The sequence below is a fragment of the Pituophis catenifer genome, unplaced genomic scaffold (genome assembly GCF_029215685.1).
Source record: "Pituophis catenifer annectens isolate HBS135680 unplaced genomic scaffold, rPitCat1.0.hap2 SCAF_4, whole genome shotgun sequence".
Lineage (NCBI taxonomy): Eukaryota > Metazoa > Chordata > Lepidosauria > Squamata > Colubridae > Pituophis > Pituophis catenifer.
The window spans coordinates 1272603-1297070 of NW_027256884.1; the positions used below are offsets into that span (position 1 = coordinate 1272603).

At 42.5% G+C, this 24468-nt stretch overlaps 1 protein-coding gene across 1 annotated transcript; it reads right to left on the reverse strand.

The window, feature by feature from the left end:
• Positions 1–1157: 1157 nt before the first annotated feature.
• MAEA (macrophage erythroblast attacher, E3 ubiquitin ligase) lies at positions 1158–19791 on the reverse strand. The gene is made up of 9 exons (XM_070943058.1): positions 19672–19791; positions 13142–13324; positions 11451–11654; positions 9020–9142; positions 7019–7095; positions 5141–5249; positions 4011–4144; positions 3133–3328; positions 1158–2595 (listed from the first exon to the last, which is right to left on the reverse strand). Exons 1-9 carry the CDS (start codon positions 19738–19740, stop codon positions 2500–2502), a joined length of 1191 nt encoding a protein of 396 aa, XP_070799159.1. The 5' UTR covers positions 19741–19791; the 3' UTR covers positions 1158–2499.
• Positions 19792–24468: the final 4677 nt, after the last annotated feature.

Genomic DNA, 24468 nt, shown 5'->3' on the forward strand with positions numbered 1-24468 from the left:
CCGGAAAGCTTCGCTTTCAGCTCCATGATCCAAGGCGGCGGCAGTGGAAGGCAAAATCCCATCCGGAAGATGGTTGAGGACAGGGGGCTGTAAAGTAGCCAGGAGCCCAGTTGGAAATCGGACCCAAAGGGCACCAGGAGAGGGGAGCCCCCTTCACCCCCAAGACTTGCTGTAAAAACTGGACCCTTCCCAGAATAGGCAGGATGCGCGTTTTCTCCCAATCCTGAGCCAAGAATAAGTAGCTTTGAAAAAACAATAGACAGGTGATGAAGGCCCTTTGAAACAGGGAACCCTCTGAAGGTTAGCAATGGGGGGTGGGAGAGAGAGAATCTGAATTTATTTCCCTGTGCAACCTGTGCTGCTGCACATGGCCTCTCCTTTCTCAGCTCCATAACGGTGGAGACAACCATGGAGATGGCCTTCAGGGAATAGCCAGCAGTGGTTATGGAAACAAGGAAGGCAGGGATATGCCTTAAAGCCCTGGAAAAGGAGAGGAATTTATTTGGAGGAGGCCCCAGGTTCATTGGTTTTGTTAAAACGACACATTTTTCTTTCTGCTTCTGAACCTAATATACTTTTAAATAAGTGAAATTGTGCATTGTCTCACAGGAGACATCAAAACGGCTTCAAAAGTATTTATTCATCACGTATGCTCTATTTTTCAAGCACCACTCCTCTTATGATAAATGGGGACATTAAATCAAATCCCTGAATAAAATTTGGAGATGGAAGAGTCAGTCTGAGGATTAGTACACTGAACTCAGGAAAAGTTAATTTGAAAAGTATCAAGTCTAAAGTCCCATTGAGGCTTAAATATAATTAAGTCTGTGAATAACCCATCCTTTTATTCGTCCATTTTATATTAAATTATTGCAAGGCCTTGCATCTTGCCCAGTTGTTCACCTCTAAGTCAAAGTATCTTAAGTATTAAATGTGTTATTTCTCTACTTATGCAATCACAAAATCTTCATAATTACTATTTTCTTTCAGAAAGCAATTAAGGAAAATTTTAAAGGGACTCTACTTGTCAAAACCAGTTTTTGATTGAACTCCAGTAATTTTTTTTTTTTGCAGGAAAAAAAAATATATTTACTAACCATTTGGTTTTTAAAGCACATTAAGACTCTTCTGTTTTAACCAATGAGCAGAAACCAGGCTTATGAGCAATGTCTTTATTAGCTAATCAACATCAACATGCAAAAATAAAGGCTAAATACAAAGTCTATAGTATGGTTTTTGTCTCTACTACAATGGGGGTGTGTCTGGAGGATGAGAAGGATGTGATCGGTAGCGGTTAAAAATTGAACTAACCTTTTCTCTTCGGCCGCCAATACCCTAAAATTACATAATTCTCCTGCAAGGCATCTTCTTCAAAACTTCCCCAACACTTAAGGTTACCAGCTGATTTTTTTTTTCTTCATGTGAATACATTCTCAAAAGCAAGAAAATAAGGCAGTAGCACTAAATGGTTTTTGATATTTGAATCCTATGCACATAGTAACTAATAAACGAAAGGCCCTTAACACTATTGGTCAACTGGAAGGAGGACAGACGGACGAGTGGCACATGGTGGCTCCAATGTTACCAGTTCTGTGTTTATGCAGTTTTTAAAAGATTCTTAAAATTATCTAGGACAGAATTTCTGAACCGTGGGAACTGGAAGACAGGTGGACTTCAACTCCCAGAAGTCCACCTGTCTTCCAGTTCCCAAGCTTGAGAAAAACTGAACTGTAGAGGTTTTAGAGACGACAACAAACCTTTTCTATCTTGTGTTAGCATCTACCCAGCATCCATTCCAAGGACTGCCTGTCTTTTAAAGGCTATGTGAAAGACGGTACCAAACGAAAGTGTTTGCTAACAGTGTGTTTTTGCACAGCTGGGTGCGTGCTTCCAGTTGGTGTGGGTCACGGTGACACCACCACACATCGGAAGGGGAAAGGCGTGTGCAGCACGCGTGTCCCGGAGGACGCAGGACTGACACGCATCGGGAAGCTGAAACCAGCCCTCCGATGCGTTTATTATAGGTTTGCATATTGAGTCCCTTCGAGTCATACAATATTTCACACACAAGTAGAAATAGGGGATACGCAAAACTCGAGTGAGAACTGTCCCCCCCTTTGAGATCTAAAGTTATTTAGATCTGTTTTGAGTAAGCTGCTTCCGCTGGATGAGTATTTGAGGAAAAAAAAAACAACCCAATCGTGGTTACAAAAATCCAAACATTCAAAATTTGTTCCCTCTGAGTGCAACCTTTTTTTTTTTTTTTAACTTTAGTCGCACTTCCTCGCTTTTCTCAGAGTGTGCTATGCTTTTGCTCACGGATCTTTGGTCGCACGGGAAAAAAATGCCACCAACGAAGCCTCGATTTCCCACCCCACCCCGTCCCTCCCGAGTCACAGCTTTTCTTTGCCGCACATACTCCCACCATCTTTTTACAGGGCACGGATAGAATTAATTGTGTCAAAATCCAGTGGCACTTCATTTGCGCGTGAGAGGGGTTTACATGATGTAGACTTTCTCGGCTTGGGAGAAACTGAAGACCTCTTTGGTTCTCGGGCAAACGACTCTGTCATCCTGACGAACAGAAAGCAAGGACTGGAACGAAACACAGGAGAAAGGTCAGAAAGAGAAAGAGAGTTAGTCCCCGGCTTACGACCGCGACGGATGCCAAAATTTCTCCTGCTAACCGAGACAGTTAAATGAGTTTTGCCTCATTTTACGACCTTCCGTGCCATGGTTGTTAAGTGAATCATTGCAGTTGTTAAATGAATCACATGGTCATTAAGTGAATCTGGCTTCCCTATTGTCAGAAGGTTGCAAAAGGGGATTGCGTAACCCCGGGACGCTGTAACTGTCATAAATGAGACAGTTGCCAAACATCTGGATTTTGATCACGTGTCCACAGGGATGTTGCAACGGCCATTTTAAGTGTGAAAAATGGTCCTAAGACACTTTTTTTAAAAAAAAAAACTTTGGTCACTAAATGAACTGTTGTAAGTCGAGGACTACCTGTAAGGACACAGCTTCTTATATTTCTTCAGCATTTAACAGACGGTTCTATTAAAATGTGGTGGGTTTACTAGCTAGTCCAGGCCAAAGCCTGAATTCAGAGGGTCCCAAGTCACAACTTACATTGTATCCGTAGACGTATCCGTTGGGAAGCATCATAGGGGGGTTATTCTCATTCATCACATCTCCCGAAATCTTGCAGACTAGCCGAGAGTTGGCACAATGGGCCATTGGCAGGGGCTGAGCCAGTTTATTTAGGGATTTGCTACACACCGGGCAGTCGGGGTTTTTGGAAGTGCCATCCTCTTTATAACACTGTCTGTTTAAAAACAAGTTAAGGAATAATAATAATAATAAAAACAGGACAAATATTTAAAGTGATAAGGTTGTCACAGATAACTCCAGGGCTAATGTGAAATGAGGCAGATATATTTTCTCAGGTTTTCACGGGTGTTTGTATGTAGGTCTTTGGTTATTCGGGTCTTCTCCCACTTCCAATTTTACGTGGGAGAAGACCCGAATAACCAAAGACCTACATATACATATATATATATATATATATATATATATATATATATATATATATATATATATATATATATATATATATATATATCAATGTTGAGGTATCTCCAAGGCCCCTCGATATTCGATAACTCAGCCTGTATTAATCAGATCGCAAAAAAAAAAAAAAAAAAAAAAAAAGACGTTTGGAATTTTGACTGTGTGCATTATAAGGAAACCTAATCTTCCCATACATCGCAAAGGCGAAAGGCTGCATTTTTCACATTCTAGTCTAGGGGGTTTTTTTGGTTTGTTTTTGGTGGAATGCAAAAAGCACGAAAGGCATTCGCTTGGGATGACTGTCTGAATTAAAGGCAGCTATTATCAGTACGTATTTGCCAAATGGTAGTTTAGGAAAGAGGCAGTCTGTTTGGGGGAGGGGGGGGAGAAATGGCATACTTTTTTTTGAAGACCGAAGAATACGCGTGGAAGGATACGGTGTTTTTATGGCGGAAAGCCCAGCCTGGAGTGTTATGGTAAAGACAGAGTTATTCCCCAGCTGATGCAACCTGTAGTTATCGTATCTAAACTGCTGGATTAGCATCCTCCACCGAGCAGGGTCCAGGAGATCCTGGGGAGAACACACGAAAAGGAGAAGGGACGGTCAGCAGTTTCAGACTATTAAAATATAAATTATGTACAGGTAGTCCTAGAGTTATGGCCACGACTGGGCCCAAAATTTACGTTGCTAAAGGAGACAGCTGTTAAGTGAGCTTGCCCCGTTTTACGATCTATCTTGCCACAGTTGTTAAGTGAATCATTGTATTTGTTAAGTAAGTCATGTGATCCCTTTTTGGGACCTTCTGACAAAGTCGACAGCGAATCCAGATTCACTTAACATCCGTGTTCCTAGCTTACCATGTGCAGTAATTCACTTAACAACTGCATCAAGAAAGGTAACAAAACAGGGCAAAATTCACTTAACCAATGTTTCACTTAGCAACAGAAATTCTGGGCTCAATGGTGGTCATAGGTCAAGGACTGCCTGTATCTAAACAGGTATGGACCCCCCAAGATGATTGCAGGTATAATGCAGATCTGAGCAGGCTTACAACTCTCCACTTTATGGTCAATAGGATATAGAATATAGAGAATGGAATGGAATGGAATTCTTTATTGGCCAAGAGTGATTGACAGACAAGGGATTTGTCTCCAGTGCAGAAGCTCTCAAGTGTACATACAAGCAATACATAATAAATCATGATCATAATCGCAAAAATACACTCATTGCAAATCACAAGATACAACACTTAGGGGTAGTCATAGGATGCTAAATAAGCAATCAACATAAATCATACTAGGACACTAATAAAATAATATAAATCATTAAGATACAAGCACCAAAGTTATAGCCATAAGACGATACTCAAACTTCTCAGTGGCCTTTGTGGAAAACCGATTCTCACACAAAGAATCTGCTAAACCCACCAGCAGATTGAACGCTGCTCTCTGTTTTAATGAGGGAGGCCAGCATGCATCCTTCAGCACTCGTCGGCTGATCACCTTAAGCCCTATTAACCTGCCACTTTCTACCCCCACCCCCAAGATTGAAGGGAAAGCAGCGTACCTTGTAAGGGGAGATATGAGTATCCGAAGGAAAGGCTAACATCCCCATCACCTGCCGCACTTCGTCCAGCTGGCTCCCCTCGGCCTGGCTGAAATGTTTCCGTGCGTGCCTGGAATGCAAGGAGAGAGAGAACAGGGTTTCCTTCGTAAGCATCCTTCACTCGCAGAGAGGCCTGCTCTGTTTTGTTCCTTTTAAAATGGAAGCCACACTGGTCCTAGGAATTCTGCAAGTAAATATCCCTTCTGATAATGAATTCATTTTATTCTCCGGAATAAAATTGATCTTATTCTTCAGGGTACACCTCTCCTGTTTAATGTTGTTATAATGTACATTTTTTGTTTCTTTTGTAAATTTGACCTTCCTTCCCTTCTTCCCTCCCTCCCTCCATTTATTGCTGATTGGAAATCCCTTATAGCCTTAGCTTTAATCCTAATTTTGTACTGGGGCACTGTAGGCTGCTCAGAGTTAGCTGACTGGAGCAATCTATAACATCCTGTAAGTTATGTTACACATAATAACAAATAAATAAATTGCTCAGCTACAGACTTGCACATTCCCCCATCTTCCCTAATCCCTTATGGGTCAACATTAAGTTTGATAGCTAATGCCTGTAACCTCAGAGTCCACTTGGATCAGGCCAAAACTCCATCTAATGTAGCAGAGAATGGCGTTCAGGAAGCTCACAAGTTTACAGGCCTAAAGAGTAATAGAATCAAATCCCCCATTAATATTTGCAACCCTCTTAAAAGCCATCTAAATTGATAGCTGCAACCACATCCAATGGCACAGTTCCCAGTGAAGAAATACTTCCTTTTATTGATCGTGACTCTCCGTCAGTTTCTACTGCTGTTGTCACTGGGGTATGTCTTCCTTTACTGCTTCCTCTCTAAGCTAAGAAACTCCAGAGTTCATAGTGTCTCCTCAATTTTTATGGGTCTTCTCTGCAATTTAGCCCTCCCCCCCCCCAGTGTGCAATATCCATTTTGAGAGAGCGACAGGAACGGAGGTATCACACCGTAGATTTATACAATACCATTGTTACATTGGCTGTTCTATTTTCAGCTGCTTCCCAAACGATTTCCGGCATGGCCCAGGACTGTCTGTCTCCAATTGTATCTGACCCATCGATTCGATCTGGCCGGGATGGGGAGCTCCAGGTTCCATCAAATAAACAATGGCATCTACTCGGGTCCCAGCAGCCTGCCTTCCCTGTTGCAGCGCCTGCCATCTGGAGTGAGGGTCTCCCTAAAATTCAAATGGCTCCCACTCTGATGGGGGTTTCAAAGGGTCTCAAAGACCCCACTCTTCTTCCAGGTCTTTGAAGAGGATCATTGATGCCCCTTCCTCTTTTTCTTTCCTTCCTTCCCTCCCTCCCTCCCTTTCTTTCATGTCGCCTTCCTTCCTCCCTTCTTTCCTCCTTCCTTCCTTCCCTTTATTGCTGACTAGAAATCCTTTATAATCGTTTTGCATAAAACAGAAAAAAACCCGAACTTTTGATTTGTGGTTTTGATGACGAGAAACCACAATCATTAGGTAATAGGAAAAGGAGGTGTTTTTTTTTTTTGTAACCGCAGAGTAAAAGGTAATTTTGTAATTGTACCATATTTATATTTGCGGCAAAGGAACTTGGAAGGCTCTTTTATTTCTTTTTATCTTTTCTTTTTGCATTTATCTTTTTTTTCCTCTTTCTTTCTTCCTTTCCTTACTTTGTATTAATTTTTGTTACTTTTTATCTTTTTATAGAACTTTGATACAAATGTATATAGGAAATTCCTCCTGAAGAAAACCTCACTACTTTTGGTAACAATGATGAAAGAGCAGAAGTGTCATAATGCAGCATCTTCTCGCTTTCCTATGTACACATAGGTTGCCTCCTACCTGACAGCATCCAGTCTCTTGTTCTGTCGAATAAGTTCTATGAACTCCTGAATCCTTAGACTGAATTCCAGACAACTCTAAATTAAAAAGGAAACAAATCTTAAGACATGCCATAGCAAGATTTAGACACTCGATCTGTAATTTATCTATGTTTATTTGGGTAACTTACCTCAAAAGCAGTAGAACATCTGAATATATTTAGAACCAATATAAAAGTTAATGCCAATTAAATTTACTTATGCAATTTGATATGCTACTTCATAACCAAATGCTTTATTTTTTTTAAAAGAAATATTTACATGTCCACATTGAGAAGTTTTGTTTTAAAACATTATTACAAGGAGGTTCTATTTTTGCATATTTGTTCACATTAGTTTTGTTCAGTTTCCATCTGAAATGTTATATATTATGTTATAATATTTATTTATTTATTCAACTTGTATGCCGCCTTTCTCCGAAGACTCAAGGCGGAGTATATAAAACGTTATAATTATTCAATGAATAATTGTTTCAGAAGCCTCTTCAAAAATTACTTTTAAGATATTTCTAATGCTGTTTATCACATTATTTTTTTAAAAAAAAATCCCGATTCATTTTTCAAGAAAGCCAAGAACATTTGACGACTTAGCAAAACTCAAACAGTGAGACTGAATGGTTAAGGATTATAGGTGGGTCGCCTATTTGAAACAGTAACTTCAAATTACCAAGTTCCTTAACACTGATCACTTTACAACACTAAATAAGATACCAAAATTCTCTCTTCCCAGATGTAGGCTGTGGTCCTCACTTACTGACCACTCTTTCATTAACCACAGTTGTGACGGTGGCGCTGAACGTGTGGTACTTATGGCCAGTCCTCAAAGTTCTGGCGGTCACAATGCCCATGCGACCATGTGATCAAAATCTGGGCATTTAGCAACTGATTCAAATTTACGTGGCACGTAGGGAATTAGTTATTACGGTTCCTACACGCAGTTGCATTATGTCCTTGTAAAGCAGGTTTTGCCACTCACATGACTTAGAACTCGTGGGCTTTGGAGGTGGAGAGAGAGAGAGAGAGAGAGAGAGAGAGAGAATCTCACCTCTGCCCCACATTTCCTAAGGAGCCAAAGGCAAGCCACTCTCGGCTTCAGCCTTCTTGCCCACAAAACCAATTGAAGGGGGCTGCTGATGGACGGATCTCCACAGAGCAAATGGATAGTAAGGTTTGGCGCTCCGTATGGGTGGTCAGAAATCAAGGGAGAGCTGGAAGGGACCTTGGAGGTCTTCTAGTCTGCTCAAGCAGGAGAAGCTATACAGTCTTGACTCCCCCCTGACTTACGACCACAACGGAGCCCAAAATTTCTGTCCTTTAGCGAGACAGTTGTTAAGTGAATCTGGCTTCCCCGCTGCTTGTCAGAAGGTCGCAAAAGGGAACCACGTGACACTGCAACCGTCATAAATGTGAGTCAGTTGCCAAGCATCCGAATTTTGAGCATGCTGCATGATTTGAAAAATGCTCATAAGTCACTTTTTCTCCAGTGCCCTTGTAACACTGGACGGTCACTAAATGAACTGTTGTAAGTCGAGGACTACCTGTATGAGGTTATTAACTTCCAGCTGAAGAATGTTATTTCCTTCAACAGAAAACACATTTATTGACAAAGTAATTATCCTACTATCTACCCTATTTGACTAAAGGTCTTACGTTGAACAGACATATTCTGGTTTTAAAAATATTTATCTCCCCCTTAATTTAGTACACATAAATCACAAGTTAATAGATCCATAATAACAAAAGTTCATTCACAATACTTTTGCTTGAGTGTTATATCTCCTGTTTTATATAAAGCTTCTGAAACAAACACCTTGATTGGTACCCTGAGTCTTTGGAGAAAGGCGGCATATAAATTGAACTAATTAAATTAAATTTCCTGTCATCTCCCCACATTTTGCCACATTCAAGCACATCCATGGCCAACAAAACCATCGTTCTCTGGCCATCTTGACGAGCGCACGTACCTTCATTTTCCTGAGCCTAGACTTGTTATCATGACACCAGGCTAAACAAGTCATGGTTTCTTGCCTTTCCAAGGATTCTTCTACTTCTTTGGCAGTTAGGAACATCTCAATATTTACCAAGTCCTAGAAAAGCAGGAAAGCACAATTATTCACCTGAAAATCTCTGTCGCTTCTGTTGACGGAAACATCACGAGAGGACCAAAGACTTTCTTCAGAACGGAAACCAAAGAACCGATAAAGGAGAATACTCGTAGCTCAGGGTTGAAATCAGAGTATGGCAAACGGAGGGCGTGTGAGAGAGGGAAGGATACGATGTGCTTCAAAGGTTACATAGGAGAGACGCCATCATGACTTGACTGGAAATCTCAAGACTTTTTGGAGATTTAGGTCACCTTGTGAGTAAATACCCAAACGTCCCCAAAGCTTTGACTTCAGGAAATTTCACAGCTCCCATTTCCCAAGAGCGCTGGCCATTAAGGAAAGCTCCAATATTGAACACTAGATTATTAAGTGTCATAATAGCTGTTAATCTTCACAGATCAGTGGGCTCAGGCAGCTTTTTGAGGCTCTGGGACGGCTTGCTAACTTCACAACCCTGGAAAACACTCTGCAAATGGAGATGGTTGAGAAGACCTCTCAACTTGAACCAGATGGCTCCCACAGAACTAAGAATAAATGGCCATGAAGAGGAACTCCTACAATTTATAGCTGATTGCCTCCTGGCACATCCCAACTGCCTTGGGTATAAGACTGGCTCCAAACATATAATCCTGATATTCCCAGGGAGCAAAGAGTTAGTCCCTTTCCTTTCTACAATAACAACAGCACTGTTTTCAGTGCTCTCCCTCGCACCATCTCTTTACTCGCCTGTCAGTCTTGAATGTCCAGCCCTTCTTGGAAGGACGGAAGAGGCAGGGTCATTGCTCTCTGTGCATTTCATGGCAGAGGAGGACACAGATATTTGAGGGGGGGGACAAAATATGGGGGGAGGGTCTAAGAGATTGTGGAAATGTGATAAACGGAGGGAGATTCTTATGGGAGGAAACGGGGCCATTACAGAAAAAATTCCCAGGACTGGAGAAGGACAACATGAGAAAAAGACTCAAGAGTAACTCTGCCTTAATTATATACTTATAAGTTGAATTGGAGAATTGTTTAAACAGGCTTTTGAGATTACTATTATAATACTCTATTGCTGATAAAAATCTTTCCAAAAATCCAAGGGGTTCCTGTTTCCTCAAGCTGCGTTCCTCAAAAGGCTTGACAGATAAAAATTAAAAAGATAGAGCCGTTTATTATTCCCATGTTAAATAAAGGGGAAACAAAGGGCTCTGTGTTTTCTGAGGAAGGCCATCCATTAGGAAGAAATCTTAGATCCGTTCAGGCTGCAGTCATTTTAGAGCAGGGGATCCAAGTCAAGTGATTTTTATACAATTCCAACCAGCAAATGCATATATAACCCACTTAAGAGATGGCATCCGGCTGCAGGGACTAAAATATTGCCTCTGCCTGCATTCTTTTAGCTCTAGTGACTAAGCCAAGATTATAAATTGCACATTAGAATTCCATTTGACTGAATAGTTTAAACATAACAGGAAATGAAGAGCTGTTTTCTGACTGCCCAGAATTAATTTGCCCGGGGCAAATGTTCTACTGCAAATGTTATTTGCTATTACATCTGTACAGAACATTGAAAAAAAAAAAAAACCCTGAACCCAAAACAGATCAACTTTCAAAGAAAAACTATGGTGTTTTAAAGGGGAAAAAAAATCCCTTATTCCACATAGAGTCCGTGTGGAAGGGGTCTTCCAATAAACCCATTTTGTACCAGTAGATGATTATTTTGAGCTACAGAAAACATTAGGACGAACCAATTAAGCAAGCTGAATCAACAAGTAAAATCCACTGTATGGAACAGAGTATCTCATTCTAAAAATAATACAAATAAACTGATTCCAGCCAAACATCAAAATATGCTTCGTACGCAGGAAGACAAATTGTACAGAAGGAACATGAAACAACTTGTTAAAAAGTTATCTTTTTTGTACCACAGCGTACAAAAAAAGAAATTAAAAAGGACTTCAAGATAGGCCAGCTATCACTTCCTGCCACCCTATCTCGGGGTAGAGATGGGAATTCCGCACTTGCTGTTCAGTATAAAAACTTCCTTGAGCTTAGAAACCATTTAAAGGAAAAAAAAAAACCTGAAAGGGATTCTTGCTGCTTTCAGGCAGCATCTAATATCTAGATATTAAAAGATCTAATAGCTCTTGTAGGACTGGCGGACTTCAACTCCCAGAATTCCTGAGCCAGCAACTCAGGAATTCTGGGAGTTGAAGTCCACAAGTTGGAAAGGGGCCACGCATGATCCCCCAACCTCTGTAAGAGAGCCAAGTGACCATACCAGCCTGCCTTTGAACCGAGTACCAACCTCAATGCCGCTCTGCCTGGCTAATTTCACTGCGGTGTTGTAATAGCCGCACCGCAGGAGGTGTTCCACCATCATTCGGTCCATCCGTTTTTTCTTCCACATGTTGGCGGCCGCTGGCTGGTCGCTGCTGTGTTCTTTAAGATGCTCGATTCTGCGTTTGCATAGTTTCGCACTCTCGTCTTCGGCCTGGATCGATTCTACTGCCTGCACGAGGAAACAGGAGTCATTCAATCCGATCTGAACGTAGAAATTTCTATACTCCAGACTCAAAACAGTCAGGAAAGCTTGCAAAGCAATGTCCATTTGCACGCCGAATGACCCATATAAAATCTAGCATAGATTTGAGAAATGCTACAGTTACAGAAACCATAGGCAACCTCGGCAACTAAGAGGAGTGGACTTCGACTCCCAGAATTCCACAGCCAGCATTGCTGCCTGGGGAATTCTGCGAGTTGTGGTCCACTCATCTTAAAAGTTGCCATGGTTGAGACACCCTGCTAAATTGAACAACATCCCAGCCGTTTCTGCCTTCATTTTGTGAACATTTCTTTGTACATATGCTTGCAGCAGTGAAGGCATTTGAAAAATCAATTGCTCTGCACCTGAGGTGCAAACATTTCGCAGGGAAGCTAAGAATTCTAGCCTAATGCAGATTACTCGAGTAATCAATACCTTTCAACTTAGCTCATTTGCTCTCTTATTCCTTCAGTCACAGAACACTCCCTGGGCCTCTGTGCAGGAGAAAACCAATTACACCCTTCCCCATTTTAAGGTCTCCTGCCTTGGGCAGGGGGTTGGACTAGATGATCTCCAAGGTCCCTTCCAGCCCCAGGATTCTATGATTTCTCTAGGAAATCCAAAATGGTTAACTTCCATTCTTCTTCTACGTGGCCTTTCCTAGGGATGTGCTATTCTTCAGAGCCAAAGGCAAAAGAAAAAAAGGCATGGCTCAGTTCACCGTGGCTAAAGCCTTAAAAGAAGCTGCAGCTTTTCCTAGGCTCACACAGTAGCAACACAATCCTAGGAAAACACACCTTTGAGTATAAGGGGGGCCCCCAGTAGACATCACACTTCCTCAATCGTTTGCTTAAAGCAGCAAAGAAGCTCTGCAAATGTCCTGTTTTTCAGACTCAAGATGCATGATTAATGCCAGTCTGGATTAATCCCAGAGGAATCTCCAAGCCTTCCCCTAGTGTGGAAGTTCCCTCCAGCAGGAATTCTTTTGCCATTATAGGCAGTGGCAATAAACAGTGATTTGTTAAAAAATAAAATAATTTGGAAGTTTATATAAATACCCTGAATTGCAAAGAGTGTTACTGCAGATCTTGCAAGATTTTGCTTATTGTTAAAACGTTTTTTAAGGTTTGTTTTTTCAAAAACAAAACAAAAAAAAAAAAACCTGTTAAATCAGGGACCTTCGCAGACACAAAACCTCTGATCTCAAGCACATTGCAAGCACATTGCAAATGGCTTGCTGCTTCTTACTAAAGAGTGAACTCGGATTCCTGTTAGCTGAAGGGCTGGATTCCTTCACTCAGCAGTCCCCAGGATGATATGCAACAAAGACATATTGTGTCCAAAACAACGATTCTTCTCGTCTTGGAAAGTGAAAACATAATAAACTCCCAGATGAAAATAGAACTGGAAAAATCGAAAAGTCCAAGCAACGAAACGAGGCAGGGGAACGTTACCTTTCGCTTCAGGACGCTGAGTTTTTCCACCACTCCGTCCAGGAGACTGACCACCGAATCCACAGCTGGACAGCTGCTCAGGGTCTTCTCTAGCTCTGCCACAACCATAGTCACGTGGCTGGTTTCTCGATCAATGTTTTTCTGAGCAGCCCGGAACCGTTTGTTCAATGTTTCGTAAGGTACCTTCAAAAACAAACCACCTTTTGTTGTTTATAGAAAACACTTCTTTGAGTTTGGTTTGTTATCTTTAACGGACAATTGAGATTCCATTGACTTCTTTAAAGCATTAATATACATACCACTTTCCAGCAGAAACAGCTTAAGAGTTATCAAGTTACTTGTAATTATGTCCGCACTCACCCAGATACTACACATCTGTTTACGTTGGAAAGAGTAAGGATTAGAGAGAGACTTGGCACTGGCACCTGCGTTCTAGTTATTCCAGTTATTATCTGAAATGGGCAGATAATAGAAAATGAGGAAACTAACCCACTGCTTATCTATAGCCTCCCTGGCTTAAAACACTCATCAAAATAGCAATCCAGGTTTATGTCACTGGGAAGGTAGGGGAATCGGTAGCAACAGCCACCCCCCCCAACCCCCCCAGGTACTCAATGTATGTCTTTATATAAACAGTATATTTGAAGATATAAGGAAAAAGCGAGTCATGTTTTCCCACAACTGAAAATGGAATACTCTTACTATCCATTTAATGAATGCCCTGGGTAAATGAAACACGGAAAAAAACCCTCCTTCACATACCAAAATACAACCAACTGGCAACACCTGCTGCCAGATCCTTTCTCCCAGGTTAAAAAAATAATAATAATCATGCATCAGAATTTTGAAGTGTATCTAACCTGGCATGCCTTGGCATCATAATGGGATGATATTACATCAAGAGAGAGGCATGCTTCAGACACATTCCTGAATGTTTGATGGAAGGGAAGCACAACTGCACTGAATTGTATCTCATTATTTTATATTAAGCTTGATTAAAGATCCAGTTAGATCAGAAGACACAACTTCTCCTGCAAAATGTTTGCCAATTGGGCATAGGGAACCAGATATTGCTGTTAACCAGTGTGTTTACATACACACTTACTTACATAAAATCACAGATATGATATTACTTACTGCTGGAGGTGAATAAAGGAAGGCAACTATTTAAAAACCTAACGTATGTATGTATGTATGTACCCTGTTTCCCAAAAATAAGACATCCCGATAATCAGCCCAATCAGGCTTTTGAGCGCATGCGCTAAAATAAGCCTCCCCCCAAAAAGAAGCCCTCCCCAAAAATATTTAAACGCAAAGTTGGAAATCAGGTAAGACAGCAAGAGGAGCCCCATCTTGCTTCACGTGCCCCAAATTAATAAGACCTCCCCGAAAATAAGGCCAAGCACTTATTTCGGGGTTCAAAAAAATATAAGACAGGGTCTTATTTTCAGGGAAACACTGTATGTATGAAAGAGCCTGGTGGCGCAGCAGACTAATAGCCTGTTATTAACATTCAGTTGCCTGCAATTACTGCAAGTTCGAATCTCCCCAGGCTCAAGGTTGACTCAGCCTTCCATCCTTTCTAAGGTAGGTAAATTGAGGACCCAGATTGTGGGGGCAATAAGCTGACTTTGTATAAAAATATACCAAAGTATGAAGGCTATGGCTTAACGCACTGTAAGCCGCCCTGAGTCTCCGGAGAAGGGCGGCATATAAATCAAATTAAAAAAAAAAAAGCCCCATGGTATCCATAAGCTTGCTTATAGCCAAATTAACTCTTTAACCTTGCTCCTGGTGTATGTATGTAGGCATGTGTCTGTTTCTCTATATGTATTTTTCTCTGTGTGTGTGTGTATTACCACACACCTGCTAAATATAAATTGAGAGTTTCCAGAGATATTGCTTTCCATTATCCTTCTTTATAATGGCGTAATGCAGCATAACACTTGATTTTAACACACTTTGTATTATCCCTTAAGAATATATGTCATCCAGAGACCTCACGCTGAAGGAACTTTAATCCATGTCCTTCTCTATGCACTTCAAAGAAACCATTCAGTGTTTAGAGATGTTTCAAATATTTGGGATTCCATCACACAAATCGCAAGAATTGTATTTCTCCGTCAGCTGCATTAAAATTGAAATAGGGATAAGACTGTTATGTAACTTGTGTGATTTTTAAAAAAGCAAATCTATTTTAACCTGCTTATTTCTTCCTGATACTTGAATTTTGTTAACTGTAATATATTAATGCTGGGAGCCATTTTGAGTGTTTTGTTTCTTTAGAAAATGAAGACTCAAAGTGTAACAGCTACCAATAGTAATTCAGAAACAAGCCCCATGTTTTCTTTTTTTATATTATCTAATTTCTGGACAATTCTTATGTGCGGAATTCCTAGAGTAACGTATCACAAAATCAAAACTAAAAGGTAAATGTAGCCTCTAGATAGCCAACAAAATGTATGACAACCACATTTCTGGATTCCTGGGTTTCTGAGGAGAGTGGGATGTTTACAGTATGGCTGATTGTATGCCTAAATAAAGGTAGCCTAGAAAAAGTTCATTCTGTATAAACAGGAATTAAGAAAAAACAAACAAAGAAGTTTCAGTCGTTTGTTATTTCCTGAACTTCATATTCTCATCCCAAAGACCACAATAATTAGAAACAGGTAATTTCTGATTGTAAATATTATTCACTCCCACAAATCATCTTAAGAAAAATATTAAAGACACTTATCTGCATTCAACATTTTAAAAATCAGTCACTGCTGGATTATTATGAATAATAATGACCAAGATCTTTAAAAATCCATTTCACATTTTTATTCCTACTGTGTGGAGTAAACGGGCTAGACAGGATTGTTAAAAACGAAAGGGGAAGCCTAGGCTTAAGGTGGGGGGGGGGGGTCAGCTTTTTTCAATTTTTATATGAATTCAAAAAAAGTCGCAATTTCTTTGGCCTATTTTACTTGATGACATTAATCCTTCCCAGCCGTATTATGGATTGGTATGGTGGTTTGAGCTGTCTTTGCTTGGAGAGGCAGAAACTAGTCCTGCCTCTGCAGAATTTGATTAGTTCAATGTGGTTCATATTATTTCAAGAGGCAAATCAGCAGGAATTAAGCACCCCCCATCAAACACTGTTGCTGCCCAAACTCCACTTCCTTCCATATCCCACCCCCTTCTAAGGGTGGGCTATTTACTCAATCAGAAGGCTGGTAGTTTAGATACACCTGAATGGTTGTAGGCTGACAAGGAGCCCAAATGCAACATGGTTTAGAATAATATGTTGATTTCTTAAAAAAATCATTCATTCCTTTCTCGTCTCCCTGCCTTTGGGCTGTTTTCTTAAGAGCAGAGTTTTCCGCTGTGCTCTTAAGACCCTGCTCTTCCGACAGGCAGGGCTAGCTTCATAATTGAGTTTTAAATTCGGAGTTCTTAAATTTTTGGGTTTTTTAGTTAATTGGCCTTAAATGTAATACTTTTAATAATTTTTAAATTTAAATTGTGATATTTGCATTGTGTTTTTACCTGGCTGTACACCACCCTGAGTCCTTCGGGAGAGGGGCGGTATAGAAATAAAATTATCCTTATCCTTATTGTTATTCCTAACAATTCCATTTTTAATCAAGTGAAGCTCAACTCCTTGGAACCCTAAAGTTTGCATCTTGAACATTAGTACTGTAGGTGGCTGCCATACAACTCCAGACAGTTTTAGAAGGCTTCTCTGGCTTCTAAGGACATTTCAATCTTATGCATGGCTTTTGGGGAGGGCCTCCAACTGTAAAATGTCCCTTGAACGATAGGACCATCACCACCTGTTAATTCTGCAGGCTGTTTTGTGGATCTGAAGCCACCAAACATATTATTAAAATCAGCCTTGGAAGGTGAAGGCTATTGGGCTGCAGAAATTCCATTATTATCATGTGAATTATCAGCTTCAGAAACCTGCACCAAGAAACTACAGCTCTGACCCTCAGCAGAGGCACTAATGGTTTCCAGAGCAGTAATTTCAGAGCCTCAAGGCACTCAACTCAGCTGAGGAGTGATTCCCAGGTGAATTGGGGCCCCTGGGATTTAGAGGGCAGACATGCTGATCACAGGTTTCCTTTCCATAAAAACAGGAAGGAAATGCCCAAAAGAGCTTTTCAGACCAGGCATCCCCCCCCTCAATCTTGGTCTATAATTTCATCCCAAAGTCTCAGAGCACTTCACTTGGATCTTAAAATATGGCAGGGTTACACAGAGAGCCAGGTTGGTGCTTCTCTCAGTGCTGGTGAGGCCACACTTAAAACACGGAGCCCAGTTTTGGTCACCATGATAGAAAGAAGATGTCGAGACCCTGGAAAGCGTGCGGAGAAGAGACCTGGGGGGGCTAAACCACCTTATGACTGGCTGAGGGAATTAGGAACGCCTGGCCTATTGAAGGGAAAGGCTAGAGGGGACAGGATAGCCGTCTTCCAAGGACTTGAGGGTCTGTCACAGAGAAGAGGGGATGGACTTATTCTCCAAAGGACACGGAGCAATGGGTGGAAGCTTGTTAAAAGGGGATGTAACCTAGAAGTAAAGGGAATTTTTCTGACAGAACAATGGAACAGTTTGTCTCCTGGAGTTGTGGGTGCTCCATCATTGGAGGTTTTTAAGAAGAGACTGGACCATCATTTGTCTGAAATGGTATAGGTCAGGATCTCCTGCTTGAGCAGAGGGTTAGACTAGAAGATCTCTGAAGTCCCTCTTCAAATATTATTCTGTCATTATGTTAACCAGTGGAACAGAAGTTGCTTCCAGAAGTTGTGGGTGCTCCATCATTGGAGGTTTTTAAGAAGGGACTGGGCAGCCATTTGTCCACAATGGTAGAAGGTCTCCTGCTTGAGCAGAGGGTTAGACTAGAAGACCTCTGAAGCCCCTTCCAGCCCGATGATTGTATGATCTATGTTAAGGCACCAAGCTAGAGGCCAGAAGACTGAGAGCTGTAGTCCCGCCTTCTGCATGAAGCCAGGTAGGTGACCTTGGGCCAGTCACTCTCTCTCAGCCCTGGGAAGGAGGCAATGGCAAGCCAAGGAAACTGCAGGGACCAGCCCAGGCGGCCATCAGTGGCTCCAAAGTATCCCATGGCTGAGTCTAAGAGCACTGTGACAAAGTCAACTACAGGTAGTCCTCACCTTACCACGGCAATTGAGCCCCCAAATTTTTGTTGCTAAGTGAGACATTTGTTAAGTGAGTTTTGCCCCGTTTTACAATTTTTCTGGCCACAGTTGTTAAGCGAATCACTGGAACTGATATGTTAGTCACCCGGTTGTTAAGTGAATCTGGCTCCCCCATTGATTTTGCTCGTCAGAAGGTCGATCACGTGACCCTGGGACCGTTATAAGTATGAGTCAGTTTCCAAAGGCCTGAATTTTGATCACAGGGTTCTGCAACGGTCATTAAGTGTGAAAAATGGTCTTAAGTCACTTTGTTCAGTGCCATTGTAACTTCGAATGTCCACAAAATGAACTGTTGTACGTTATTGTAATTCTTTATTTCATAATTATGAGCATTAATGTTTATTTTTAACTTTTTTTTTTGCTTTGGCTTAGCTGTCACTGCAAGCCTCCCAGAGTTATTACCACCCGATGGCAAGATGGGCGGCCAGTAAATTTTATAACTAAACAAACCCACAAACAAAAGGAGTACAGCTAACCCTCGACTTATAGCTCATTTAGTGACCGTTCGAAGTTACAACGGCACTGAAGAAAGCGACGACCGTTTTTCACACTTAACGACCGTTGCAGCAGCATCCCCCCCCCCCGCCCCCATGATCCAAGTTCGCACCCTTGGCCACCGACTCCTATTTATGACGGTCACAATGTCACGTGATCCATCCCCTTGGGCGACTTTCCGATGACCAAAGTCAAGGGGGGGAGGAGGGGAAAGAAGAGAGGAGAGAACCAGATTCACTTAACGACCATGCGACGTCGTGCTGCGACTCGCTTAGCAGCCGTGGCCAGAAAGGTCGTAAAAAAAAAAAACGGGAGCAAAACCTCCACTGAAGAAACGTCTCGCTGAGCAATTTGGGGGGGGAGGGGCTTTCCCTGGTGGTCGTATGTCGAGGACTCACTAGTCTGGGTGGGGGAGGGGGGTTTTTCGCCCCCGCCCCTCCTTTCAGCGTCTTTTCTCTTCCTCTCAGCCCACCTCACAGGGTTGTTGTTGCTGTGGGGAAGCGGGGGGGGGAGAATCAGGAGGCCCGTTTTGTGTTACCTCTGGGGAGGGGAGGGGAGGGGGGGTGAAGCCGAAAGACCCCTCAAAAGACCCTCCAGGGCGGCGCCCCCTCCTCCTCCTCCCCTCCCGGGGACCCCCACCCCCTTTTCCCCCCCCTCCTCCTAGGCGGGGAGGAAGCAGCAGCCTCGCCCTCCCTTCCCCACAAAGGCCTGGCGGTGGGGGAGGGGGAGGAGGGGGGGCTCCGAGGGGAGGGGCTGAGGAGGGGGAGGGGAAGTGGGAGGGAGGGTCCCCCTGAGGGGAGTGGGGGGGGGCGAGGCGAGGCGGCCCACCTTGAGCGTGGGGTACTCCTGCACCTTCAGCGTCATGGAGAGCTGCGCCGCCGACTCCTGCACCGCCATCTTGGACCCGCCGCCGCCGCCGCCGCCGCCGCGGCAACAGCGCCGCTTCCGGCCTCTCCCGGCAGCCCCCGCGGCCGTCGCGAGACTCTTCCGCCCCCGCCCCCACCCTCGGCCGCTCCTGCCCCGCCCTGCCGCGCCTGCGCTCTCCTCTCCTCCTTCCCTCCTTTGACAGGAGAACGCCTCACTCTCAAGGCTGAGAGAAAGCTTCCGAGTCCTTTCCCTTCCTCCTCCCTGCCCCCCCTCCACTCTTTCTCAGTGGTGGGGTTCCGTTGGGGAGCCAATGGGAAGGCTCGTTAGATCGAGAAAACGAGGCGTGATTGGAAGAAAGAGAGCGAAGGGCGGGGTTTAAAGCCCCTTCGGGGGCGTGGCTCTGGCTCGGGCCGAACCATTGCACCAAGAGCGGAGGGGAGGGGGGCGGCGAGAGTCTTCCCCTCTCGGCCAATCCGAAGTGGAGCTTGGAAAGAGTGGGCGTGGCTCGGGGACGGATGGCAAAGGCGGCTTTTTCGACTTTGCAAACAAAAAAAAAAAAGGGATCGAGGGAGATCTCTAAATCTGGCTTCCTCCAGCATGGATAACCTCCATAATCTCCAGTTTATTTTTTTCCCCCTTGGGTTCACACCACTGCCTTAGCCTGCCTTGCAGGTTCCCCTCCCCCTCTTCCCCCCCCCCCTCTGCATTCACACAAAATTTTACTTGCCCTCGACTTACGACCACCATTGAACCCAACATTTATGCTGTTAAGTGAGACAGGTGCATTTTCCCCCGTTTAATGACTTTTCTTGCTGCAGTTGTTAAGTGAGTAACCCATCGTTAAGTGAACCCGGCTTCCCCATTGAGTTTGCTGGTCAGAAGATTGCAAAAAGGTATCACGTGACCCTGGGGGGGGGACACTGCAACCGTCATAAATGTGAGTCAGTTGCCAAGCGTCTGAATCTTGATCACGTGATAGTAGAGATGCTGCATTGGTTGTAAGTGTGAAAAACGGTCATAAGTGTGAAAAACGGTCATAAGTCACTGCTTTCAGTGCCGTTGTAACTTCAAAAGGTCACTAAATGAACTGTTCTAAGTCAAGGACTACATGTAATTGCAACAGCACTTAGACTTATATACCGCTTCCCAGTGCTTTCCAGCCCCTCTCTAAGCAGTTTACAGAGTCAGCCTCTTTGCCCCCAACAATCTGGGTCCTCATTTCACCCACCTCAGAAGGACGGAAGGCTGAGTCAATCTTGAGCCGGTCATCTTTACAGTCTCGATATGAATTTTTGGAAGTCCCGTTAGCTCGGTTTTTCAGCCAGGTCCTCACTGGCTGGGAGGGTTTCAACATTTACAATTTAGAATAGCAGAGTTGGAAGGGACCTTAGAGGTCTTCTAGTCCAACCCCCTGCTTAGGCAGGAAACCCTACGCCACTTCAGACAAATGGTTATCCAATCTCTAAATCTGCATTAAGATAACATATTCCCATGTTATCTTAACACAGATCTCTCTGTGTGTGTGTGTGTGTTTGTGTGCATTTGCTGACTCCCAGCAACTGCCTGGACAAATCCCTGCAGTTTTCTTTCTGAAACCATCTTCAAGAAGTGGTTTGCCATTGCCTCCCTCCCAGGGCTGAGAAGGTGTGGCTGGCCCAAGGACACCCAACCGACTAAAGTTGGCTTAGAGCTCATGTTGGCTTAACCATTGCACCAAACTGGCTCGCTATGCTCCACGCCTGGTTCCAAAGATCTGATAGGATACCTTTAAGCCAGGAGTCTCCAACCTTGGCAACTTTCTACAGAGGATTGATGGAGTCTGTCATCTGCACCTCCATAACTGTCTGGTTTGGCTCTGCAACCCAACAAGACAGACACAGGCTTCAGAGGATCATTAGAACTGCAGAAAAAACCATGGCTACCAACCTGCCTTCCATGGAGGACCTGGATACTGCAAAAAGAGTCAAAAAGAGGGCTGTGAAAATATTTACAGACCCCTCACATCCTGGACATAAATTGTTTCAACCTCTACCCTCAAAACAACGCTATAGAGCACTGCACACCAGAACAACTAGACACAAGGACAGTTTTTTCCCTGAATGCCATCCCTCTGCTAAACAAGTAATTCCCTCAACACTGACAAACTATTCACTAAATCTGCACTACTATTAATCTTCTCATCATTCCCACCACCCATCTCCTTCCACTTATGACTGCATGACTGTGACCTTGTTGCTGGTATACTTACGATTTATAATGATATTGTTTCCTGATTGCTTATTTGTAACCTATGACTATCATTAAGTGTTGTACCTTATGATTTACCAAATTTATATAGATTTTAATTGTTTTTAATATTTGTATTTCATGTTTTTAATTTTGGCTGTGCACCGCCCTGAGTCCTCAGGGAGAAGGGCGGTATATAAATTGAAAATAAAATAAAATAAAATAAAAAAATAAAAATGATTCTTGATGAACGTATCTTTTCTTTTATGTACACTGAGAGAATATTCTATTCTATTCTATTAAACCTGGAGAACTTCAAGTCCCAAAATTTCCCAGCCAGCTTTTCTTGCTGGGGAAGTCTACAAATTAAAGTCCTCCAGGCTTAAAGTTGCCAAGGTTGGAGAACTCTGCTTTAAGCCAATTCTATTTACAACCAGATGTGGAATGTTTTACCTGAACTAAATTTCCCAGATGGAATTCTAGGTGTTTTCCTTCTGCTCTTCCAACCTAAACACAGGTGTGTTTTTCCCCCAAGGTGCACAAACCTGCTTCTCTGTATATCTTTGCCAGCCACCCTCTGCCAGCCATCTGGCAGCATTTTCAAATTAAACCACTTGCACTGAAGTGCAGAGCGAAGAACTTCAGATCTTGGATTATGTTAGCACTTAAAAAGAAAATTCTTAACAGGTCTCGGCACGTGGGCATCGCTTTTCCTGGGATGCCAATAAAGACCATCAGTGAAAATGTTCCCAGCCTTTTATCGTCATTTTACCATCGCAGTTCAATCTGTGCAACGTATCATTATGGCTGTGGTTGTGTTTCCTCAAGCAACCTCCAATTAATCCAGGATGAAAACTGGGGAGGCTGGATTTCATCTTTGTTTGTGCATTTATTATTTGATGTGGAGCCACACATTCTTTTATGGTAAGATAACCTTTATTGTCACTTTTTTTTCTGTGAACATACTGGCACGCAAAATAAAAAAAAGGAAATTCTGATGTCCACTCTCAAAAGAAATACACACACATACCTATACCTATACATAAGAAATGTCTTTGAATCTCATAAAATGGTATTTAAAGACCTGTGTTCTGACAGACGAGCACAACTCAAAACACACTGACAATGTCTCTTTGAATGGTGACAAAATGTTTGAAACTAAATTGCCAAGCTCAGACCTCAAACTAACAACCTAAGATAGATGGATGGATCCACGTAAATTTGTGGAATCAGTTAAGGCAAGAAGAAACATCTCTGCCCCTCTGAGCTTGCTGGAGGCAAGGTGGACTAAGAAATAAATGCATGGGATCTATCATTAGTCCTCACCTTACAACCACAACATTTCTCTTGCTAAGTGAGACAGTTGTTAAGTGAGTTTTGCCCCCATCTGACAACCTTTCCTACCAGGGTTATTAAGTGAATCACTGCAATTGTTAAATAGATGGACCGACAGACTGTGGTGCCTTTCCTTACACAGAAAGTCCTCGAATTATGACTACAATTTAGCTAAAATTTCCATTGCAAAGCCAGACAGTGGTTAAATCAGTTTTGCCCCATTTTTTTCTTGCCACAGTTGTTAAGTGAATTACTAGTAGGATTCTAGTAACTCTATATAATCTAAATAAATTAGCTGGATGTGTGTGAAAACTAACAATATTACATTCCTAGAACCCAGCACAATAGGTAGGGGAGAAAACAGGGGTGAAATCCAGCAGGTTCTGACAGGTTCTGGAGAACTGGTAGAGGAAATTTTGAGTCGTTCGGAGAACCGGCAAATACCACCTCTGGCTGGCCCCAGAATGGGGTGGGAATGGAGATTTTGCAATATCCTTCCCCCAGGAGTGGGGAGGGAATGGAGATTTTGCAATATCCTTCCCCCAGGAGTGGGGAGGGAATGGGGATTTTGCAGTATCCTTCCCCTGCCATGCCCACAGAACTGGTAGTAAAAAAAAAATGAATTTCACCATTGGGAGAAAACATCCCTTTAATAAAGAATCAAACCTTTCAGCTTGGAAAATAAAAAACAGATTTAGCGGTAAAATTACAATTAGAAAAATCCATTCTATTTCCAAGAAATTTGCAGTCTATGGTACATGATTTAAAACGTTGCCTGGTGTATATTTTGTGGATTTCTCCATAAACTTTGAAAAGTCATATTGCAAGACAAGAACACCAGAGGGAGCTACAGGCTCCCAAAAGTCAGAATGCCTCTTTTAAAAACCACAACATTCTGCTTTCTTTTAGTTTATCTATACAAAATTGTCTCACTTTTAGGCAGGGTGTTTTAAATAATAGCTTGTTGAAAAGCCACTTTAGAGTTTATCATTCATGCTGTGCCATTAACCATGATTAAAGAACCACAATGGCTGAATTTTCATTAAGCCACGGCCAAGCAAATAGTAGTATAGCTACTCCAAACTGTAACTTTTTAATAGTTTAATTTTTAACCTGAGGAGGATTTCATGTGTTTAATAATCCAGGTTGTTGTTCTGGGAAAAGATAGAAAAAGGGAGTCACTACATATGCTGCATC